Here is a 9,946-nt window from a genome sequence, read left to right on the forward strand (position 1 = left end):
CCTTTCTCTCAAATAAAATCACAAAATTGTTGTTATGTTACATCCTCTGCCCCGCAACTGATTGGGTCAACAACAAAAGAAATGGTCCTGAAACTTTTCATTTACATATCCGCGGTCAACTCTGTATGAAACCCGAGAAAATATAGTATCCTAATATAAAAAGAAGTAAGGTTTTTTTGTCTTAAGCATAAGATCTCAGTAACTACTGAACCGTTTGCGTCCTCATTTAAGGCCATATTGAGTGTTTTAGGATATTTATTTTCAGATTTAAGTCTTGGGAAGGTTTTAAGCTATTTGCATAGCCCTTCTCTGTCCTTGCGAATACAGAGCCGCTAGATTCTAGGGGCAGATCAGTTAGTATTGAATTTATTTCAAATATAACTTTTGTATAGGTTGGTTTACAGGCCCATAACAGATTTGGTTATTCACCTGAAGAAGCGCTTATAATCAAAACTCCAAAAGGTACGTACATTATATATATTATACAATAATTATACGACGTACAGACCAAAGTTATATATTCTATTGCTTCTAAAGGATAACTTAATATGAAATGAAATCCTAAATGTATATTTTTATAGTTGTCATAAAAGAGTAGTAGGCTTAGTCCCATATTCTGAGAAAGGGGCGAAATAAAACCGCTGTCCTATTTTTACTTTTTTTGCAGCACAGCTACTCTTTAATTAAGTATGACAAGTAGGTTCCATTAGAATTCAGCCCACACGGAAATCCGTTTGGTTGAATCCCGCTGGGCTGAATTCCGTGGGTTGAAAATCATGTGGAGTGAATTCCATGAGTATCCCGTGTGGGGTGGGTTGAATCCCATGTGTTCTGAATTCTGTTGGGTTGAATCCCGCTGGGCTGAATTCTGTTGGGTTGAATCCCACTGGGCTGAATTCCGTGGGTTGAATCCTGTGTGGGCTGAATTCCGTGGGTTGAATACTGTGTGGGCTGTATTTTAATGGAACCTGATAAGTCCTACACTTTATCCGTATTTACTCAAGAATCAATTGTTATATCTAAAATTAGGGAAGAGGGGAGCATCAGAGCTTCAATATCTGAATAGAAATTTATCTAGTGATAAAAGTAAATTTGGGAAGAAAATCTTTTGAATTTTAGAATTCCTAATTGCCTTTATCCTTCCAAGATAGTAGTAAATTTAGAAAAAGGAATATGATAAAATATAATATGGTTTAACATACCCTCAATTATATTAATTAGATCGAATCATGTTTGATGTAATTCATATAGAAGCAAAAGATAAAAACTTACAATGAAACATTTGCCAACATTTTGTATATAAAAGACGATGATATCTTAACATATTGATATTTTCAGACTTGTCAAGTCCCCCTGCCCCACCAAAGCCAAATTTCCACACAAACGACCATCCAAGATCAAGTGCCAACACAATTTTGGCGACCAGTTGTTGTGTTGTGATGGCAACATTGCTTTTAATAGCACAGACGATATTCAGAAGCAGAAATTCAAGATGGCGCCAAAGTGATCTATAGTAATGGTGGAATAAAAAAAAACTATCTAGATTTATAATTTATGTAAATACTAGTGATTTAGCTGTGAACTACAATAAAGGGCAAAATATCGAAAGAATACAAAGCCATAAAGTGACTCATTGCCCTAAAATTGCCTAAAACCTGTTCCTTTTAGAAAAATTAATTAAGGAGTGAAAAAAATATATTAGGAAAGTGCAATATAGATAGATAGATAGATAAATCCTGAATATTTCTAGCTAAATTTATAAATCAACAATTATTATATTACTAGATCAAAATTAGAGAAGCACAATTGTAATTTTTTATCACACAAGTTTTTGACAATCTTATACTTTATCATTGTATTCCATCAAAAACAACAAAAAGCACAATTTTCTATGTTTTTTTGTGAATTATTATTTTTGTAACAGTTTTATTATCCTTTAATAAATCTTGGTTTGAATAACAAAGCGACCCAAAATCTAATTTATGTTGTTAGGAATGTCATTTGATGATTAAGGGGGCTGGTTAGGAAAATACTTAAACTGAAAAGATACAGGGGGATGTAAGCACCTCTCCTAGTGACTTTTGTAGTGTGTACAACAATTTTTTTGCCTAGGCGGGTGTTTACAATCACCAAGACCCCTTCAGCTGTCTATGAAACCATGTCATGAATTTCTAGAATACTTCCTCTATTCTGATTGATTAATCTTCTCTTAAATCTTTGTTTGGCCTGTAGTTGTTCAAGTAAATTATCCTATCCTACTACTAATACTTAATCTTCTATTCAAGATGTTTACAATAAACAAACTTTCACAAGTCCCACAAAACCACAAAATTATCTGGATAAATGTATTTTATTTTTGATCAAGATATAAAAAAAGTGTTTTTTTTTCATTTTGCAAAAGCATTTTTTTTATAATGCTGGTTGCTGAGCCCTAACCACTTTGGGTTAATTTTATTTAGTAACTATTTTTCCAACTCTTGCCCTCTCTCAAACAAAATGACTAAAAACAACTATGAAATATGAAGTGGGTAAAAATTTGAACATTTTGATTTTCTTTAAATAAACTGATATTCTAACAACAACAAAAAAATTGTGGTTTTGCTAGAACACAAAAGTTTTAATGTATTTTGAAAATTAGTGGCAAGTTTCAACAATCTATACTAGACCTTTCTTGTCAGGGAAGCTGGGTATGATCCCCCTAGTCGCCAGGGAACCGCCCATTTCTTATTAATTATAAAAGGGGACCACAATGTTAATTATCTTATTTAGCTTAAATATGTTAGGTATAGGTTAGGATTCCTAAGGGTTAGAAAAGGTGTCAAACAAAAAACCCAATGACAAAAGGGATTTTTTGCTATTGACTTTTCAGTTCTATTGGCTATATCTAGGAATTTTGTTAAATTAAAAGGGGGGTAATTGTTTTCCACTGGTCGATCTAAGGTAATCTACTAAAATAATTACAAAGATGTATTTAGTAAAAAAAGTAAATTCCTCCCATTTTGTTCACTTTCCATATCTCCACTTATTTATTTTAAACAATCAGTTGCAAACTTTAATATTTTTCGCCATCTTTATTAATGCCATAATCTTATTTTAAAGCCATAAATTGTTCATGTTTCTTGTAGTAAAAATTCAACGAAAAATTAATTTTTAATAAATTTTTCATCAATGGAAAAAAAAACATCGCTCAAAATTACAAAAATATCAATTTTAATTTTAAAACACTTAAATTTTATCCATAAACTGTTTTATTTTAATCAATAATATATCAAAATATTCATAATCTACTATAAAAATAAAGTTGCTCATGTTTAATTATGTATTTTTGTAAAAAATAAAAAAAACATCCATATTAAAATTACTATAATCCATGTTTGGTGGTGTTGAAATATTCTAAAACTTTATTTTCTAAAGTCTTATTAATTTTCATTAAAAGTTAAGTTTTAAAAGCACATTTTATCAAATCAAAATATTTATAATAAATGTTAATTAAATAGATGTATTTAAAATAATTTTTAAAGCACCATTAGTACACTGTATTAAATCTATAGAAAGAAACTATGCTTTTAGATTCAATATAAAGAATTTTTTGTTTCCTAATATTTGGCAGGTTTTTATCCATTTATAGAGAAATCAAACCCCTCTCTAGATTTTGTTTATTTGCAATTATAAAATCTAAATAATTATGATTAGAGTTTCGCCCTCTATATTTAGAATTAAGTAAAACCTATGTTAGGTTCTTTAAGTTATAGGTCATAACTATTAATTATTCAATTTCACCTAAATAGAAATATAACTATAATTTTTCAAGTAATTTATCAGAATTAAGTATTTTTTTTTATAATATATTGAACCAAAAAGGTGTAATCTTAAGTTTTAGATTTAATGCAGTTTACTTAACTTTATTTATTTTTGATGTAAATTTGTTAAAAGTAAAAACGAAATAAATGTAAAACGAAATGTATAACGATTTATTGGGTACAACAAACGATCATCAAATAAATGTATAAAATCTATTAATGTTATTTTTCAAACTTGCTAGTTAGCGTATAATAAAAAAATATAAAAAAAGGCATCAAAGTTTTTTAACCAACAAATTAGAGAACGTATTCATAAAACTTTAGGGCCAATTATGATTTACAGTCCAATGTCCCCTTCCTCCCTGATCCCAACTCAGATACAGAATGTATTTAAAATTAGGTATCAAATGTTTTGTTTAGTTCAAACAAACATAAAAAGTCTTTATCCGAAAATTTTGATAAAATTTTCTTAAAGTTTTACTTGTCTGTTTATTTTTAATACACTTTAATCCTCTTTTTAGTAGCGAAGCTGCTCTATAATTTACTTTGTCCACCCTTCCTTAACGCTACGCGGGAAACGTGATTTTCTCGCCTCCTATTTAAGATAAACACCTGAAATTTTCAAGGTTTAAACAAGTTCACATGTTTCAATCAAGTCTCATCAAGATTTGCACAATAATTGGGGTGCTAGATCGAATCCTAGATTTTCAGGATTGACGGTTGAAACTTTCAGAGATTGAATATGTTTTCATTCTACATATTTGAGATTTGTCTATTAATTGTGGTGCTAGATCGATTCCTAGATTTTTAAGTTTTCGTGATTTTTAGGTTTCGTGATTAGCAAGTTTAATGTTTATTTTTATGACACTGCTATGTTGTTAATTTTTCCCGGTATCCATTCATAATTTCTGAGATTCGCTACTTATGAATTTTGTCATCCTTGTTTTAATATCTACTTGTACTGTTACACAATTTAAGCTTGTACACCTAAGCTTCTTTATAAGTCTGTATGTCGGTCTGTAATGCTCTTTTTGTCAAGTTTTAGATATTAGTCAATAATGTTTGAGGTACTTACTCGACTTAATCTCCCCCATATTAATACTTTTGTGTTAGTCTTTTATTAGAGTTAAACACTATAGAGGGGGAAGGGGTTAAATAACTGTATATTTCATCTCAAGGACCTTGTGACGACTCTCACTTTGTTCTTTGAAAATCAACAAATAGTGTCGGGAATATGATATTAACACAGCTAAGTAGCAGAAACAATTTGCTAGCAGACAAAAGGGTCCTTGTAAAAGGAAGGCAAGTAGTTATCTGTATATACATCTATACTATAGATCTGTTATTCTCTTATCAAACTATAAGTTACAGTCAGGAATAATACACCTAAATTATATGGTAGCCTGGCTTCTAATAGTGGTAACATGTTGATTAAATTATCCTGGGTATTGGTAGAAAAGAATACATCTCACACAGCTGTCCTATTCCACACAGTGGACTAAAATATCAAAGATGGACAAAAACAAAAACACTTTTATATAGATAGAGCTTTCCTTTTTTTCACAGTGGGTATGACAAAAAATAAGGACAAAATATGTTAAAATCCAGCAAAAAGAACACATTTAGGTTATATCCCAAGAAAGATATAAAAAAATCAAGTAAAACAAGTCACATAAAAATATTGACGTCAAATGTAGGAGAACAAGGATGACAACATCCATAAAAGCGATGCACTAAAACGGTAGAACAAACAGACATTAACACTTGTATAGTGTTAGAACTTAATCATCAAATATAAATTTATAAATACATATCATAATAAAACAAAATTGGAAGTAAATTTGTTGAAAAACTGCTTGATACAGGAAAATTTTTATGGGCATACTTACATTTTTAGGACTTGATTATAGAGTTGCTTCGCTTATTACATTATACTTTGTTGTCCCAGGAATAAATATACCAAAAATCAGATCAATCCGATGATTAGATCACATAAAAATTTGTTGTTAAAAAAGTAAAAAAATCAACATGTTTAAAATGGACGTACGGACTTTTTGGTAATGATTATAGAGTTGCTACGCTTTCTAAATCGTACCTAACTACTAAAGGAATCACCATGCAAAATTTGAAATCGATAGGACAATTCTAACATGCCTAAATTAACGGAAAAAGCTATCCGTTACGGACGTATGGACGGACCGACCCTAATTATAGAAAAGCTTCGCTTTTAAAAATACAGAATATATAATCCACTTTACACAGTTAACTAAAACATTAAAAAACTGTACAAATTTAGCAAACTGATATGAGCATGCAAGAGAGGGAGTAATTGAGTTTCAGAGACCCCTTTCCAAAGAAATTTTAGATAGCATCCATTCCCCTTTAACACCAGCTCATGGCTTTCCATTTCCTGTGCATTTTAATGGGTCAAAGTAAGTATTCTTTTATTCTAATCATCTTTGAAATAATTGTCTAAATATAGTGTCTCCTAAAAAACTATTCTGATTGACGTCATATTAGAAGAAAATATAATGCCAATCAGGATACTTTTGCCAAAACTTATTTTTAATCTATCGTCTTCTATAGGAACACTTTTATCAACTTCTTCTATATTAACAAAATGTTAAAAAATAATTTTTATTTTCTCTAGATTAGTATTGCTTCTAATACTCTGGTAGACATGTTTTAATACACCATAATAAATTTATATTCCTACATAATAAAAATACAAAAATATCAATTTATCTTGGCTTATATGCAACATCACTTTTTACTTTTAGCTATTTAGAAAGGCCTGGTTGATAAATTGTCTCTAACACCACATACATACTATATACTTTTACATCTTGCATACAATTACAGGTACTTTTTTATTGTAATATAAAAATTCATATTTTTGATGATAACTTCAATTGAAGTGAATATTTTATATTTAGGATAAGGTTCAAAAGATTTAAAATATTTCTTTAAAACTTTGGACACTGCTAGTTTTAACAAACAAATTAATATTTATCAAAAGTACATGAAGTTTTTAAGCTAACAAACAAGAGATTATGTTTATAAAACTATAAAGTCTAATGTCTCCCCCCCCCCCCCTCCCCGTTGAAACCTATTGGATGTTAGAGGAATTAAGATTTAAATCACAGCAAAAAATGATCAAAAACAATTTAACCTGAAAAAAATGCTTTTCAAAGGCCCTGTACTTATAAATAATTATGGTACACATACTAACAATTATAAATATTATCCGAGAGAATATCATACATAACAAAATAAGGAAAAAAGTTCTCGGAATCATTTTTGAATACTAAATAAAAAACTTTTTGAAAATGTGCTAATGTTACATTAGTCAGAAATCTACTTAAATTCCTTAAAAAATAACTTTTGGGCAACGCCTCTTCTCCTATTTCACCTAATCTAACTTAACCTAACCTAACTTAAAATAACCTATCAAAGCTACTGCAAAAATATGATGAAACGGCCCTTAAGAGGCTTTGCCACGAAAGGGTCTATACTAGAACTTTTTTCATTCAATAGATCAATTTTATAAAATAATCTAATTTATTCAAAAGGGTATGTAATGAACTAATTGTTAAAAATCAGCAATTTTGTCCATTTAACAGCACATTGTGTACAGTACTTAAGTATTAAGTTATTGAAGAAAAAAGTCTCATTTCAATAGTTAAAAAGTTATTCGGCTTAATCAATTTGGAAGAGACAGATTGGGTATAGTCCTTTCCACGACATCCCTCCATAAGGAGCGATTCTTCGTATTTTTCACAGTAGCTTTTCTCCTATTTCTAGCCCCTGCGGGGGGCTCTAACCCTGCGGGGCCAATTACCTAACCATGTGGGGCAATCACCTAACACAATATAACCTAACCTAACCTAAAATAACCTATAAAAAGCCATTTTAAAAATACGAAGAATCGCTCCTTATGGAGGGATGTCGTGGAAAGGACTATACCCGACAGATTTAATACTTATATTTTTCATAATTTGTCTATGGAATATATGATTCACTAAGTTGTTGTATATAATTTCAAGAAATAATTTTTTTTGTATAATATGTTATACGAGTGTACTGTGTTTGTAGTTTTACTGGGGTGATAATTCAGCTGGCAAAGTTCTGCGAGTGCGATTCTGCAGTGTAGCGGCGATCCTCAAGAAGAGCGAAAATTGACATTTCATTTAATAAAATCTGTTTTGTACATGCAATGTGCCAATGTGTCTACAGTAGAGAGAAGGAGAAAATTAAAGCTTGCCAATTTCTGCGAAATTCGTGGCAAAATTGCCTAGGAAATGAGTTTGGTAGGATGTAAGAGGAACAGTTAAAACAGTTTGAGCAAATTATTTTGGATATTTTCCTAGCATTACACAAACAATTTACTTTTATAGTTTTATACATAGTTTTTGTAATTATATTTTTATTTCAAGCTTATACTGCCTTCTATTTTTTAGTAGGAAAGCTACTCTATAATTATAAATATTCGTCTGTTAGACACCAAGTAGGGAAATGTGAATTTCTCGGCTCCTATTTAGAATAGAGAGCTGAAACTTTTGGCTATTTTGATATTTTTCACATTTTCCTTCATATATTTGGTGCTTTTGGACAGAGTTTACATATGTTGTCATCCTTGTTTTTAATAGTAGCAAAGCTACTTATAATTTGAAATGTCCATCTGTTCGTCTGTACGTATGTCCGTCTGTCTGAAACGTTTGGGGGGAAACGTGATTTTCTCGGTTCCTGTGAACTGTGAACGATAGAAGGCTGAAACTTCTTGCCAACATCCCTATCAATATGGGGCATAATTAAGTATAAATCATCCATAGCGGTCGTACTGCTTTTAAGCAGCTTTTTAGTCGCTTTGCTGCTAAAATCAGAACAAGTAATCAAAGTTATTATTTTCTTAAAAACAGCTTTCTACCTAAAATTTCCAAACTGAAAAAAAACATTTTTTAACCCCTTGGCCAAAGTGGGGGGAGGGGAGTTCAACCCCCAGGGCTAGTTGGCTAATGTTTGTCTGTCCTGTTATATAATTTCCTTTCTTATTCCCATATAATTAATTGTTATATGTAAAGAAGTTTTCCTTCAAAGGTCATCAAATCATTTTGGTAAGAGAAATCGGATATTGGCTAGTTTGTTAGTAGCTAAGCTATGCTATGAATTTCATGTCTGTCCTTCCTTATGTGCAGTGTAATATTCTCATCCAGTATGTTGCTTTCTTTCTCACTCTCTCTCTCTCTCTATCTATCAATCTTTCACTCTACCTCTTTCTTTCTCTCTCTCTCTCTCTCTTTCTCTCTCTCTTTAGATCTCTTACCACTCTCATTCTCTTATCTCTTTCTCCTACTGAATTTATTTTTTTATCTTGTCATTTTAGAATGAGCTTTTCTAAAAAGAAGTTCTCTATAGGAGTGGCCGTTTAGGATATCTTAAGTAACTCCTCCTACCCACTCTTATGAATTATAGATTAGCTCATGTATTTAAAGGTTTAGATAATAGAATGGATATAGAATATAAGTGGATATTATGGCAGGGGGAAAATGTTTTTTAAGGTTGCTATTTCCCCTTTCATTTGGTAAAGGGAGGGGACAGCTACATGGTACACTCTTTAGAACACAAGTTAGAAAAATAAAACATATTTCCAATTTACTTCAGTTAACATAAATAAAAGTAGACATAACTGACATAACATCATTAGATTACCCCTCTCCCCCCGAATTTAACCCCTCCTAAAAAAAACTTGGTCGTCCTTACCATAGCAATCACAAAGTTAGAATTTTTCTAATTTCCAATGAACTAGTCCAACTATCCCTTATTCATAGGAATTATAAGTTTTTATAAAGTTTTACAACATTTCTATATTACTATCCACACGAAATATCAGGTAGAATCCCTCAAACAGAACAGTGGACCACATGAACCCAACCCGATTTTTTTTTCACTGGCGTGCACATGGGGGTGTTGAAACATTACGGGATAAAAAAGGGAAAGACAGGCCTTCTAAATTTCGATTTTATTGGGGGCATTGACTACTGCACGCCACTGCACAAAATGTTCTCAGTCCAAGGATCTAAATGGCTGATTAGATTAAAATTAGTGGTTGAAACGATTGAACAATAAACTTAATTAATTCAATCAAA

General features: G+C 30.9%; 1 protein-coding gene across 3 annotated transcripts in view; it reads left to right on the forward strand.

The window, feature by feature from the left end:
- The window catches only part of LOC145331004 (fasciclin-2-like), a 91,650-nt gene extending 87,634 nt beyond the window's left edge, over positions 1 to 4,016 (forward strand). For all 3 annotated transcript variants that reach the window (XM_080175595.1, XM_080175597.1, XM_080175596.1), the window contains 2 exons: positions 393 to 462; positions 1,339 to 4,016. In XM_080175595.1, coding sequence (XP_080031721.1) covers positions 393 to 462; positions 1,339 to 1,514 — 246 coding nt within the window. In that variant the 3' untranslated portion in view covers positions 1,515 to 4,016. The remainder of the gene's footprint in view (positions 1 to 392; positions 463 to 1,338) is intronic.
- The last annotated feature ends 5,930 nt before the right edge of the window (positions 4,017 to 9,946 follow it).

This window comes from Acartia tonsa, chromosome 11 (genome assembly GCF_053477335.1).
Source record: "Acartia tonsa isolate MP-2025a chromosome 11, ASM5347733v1, whole genome shotgun sequence".
In the NCBI taxonomy this organism is placed as follows: domain Eukaryota; kingdom Metazoa; phylum Arthropoda; class Copepoda; order Calanoida; family Acartiidae; genus Acartia; species Acartia tonsa.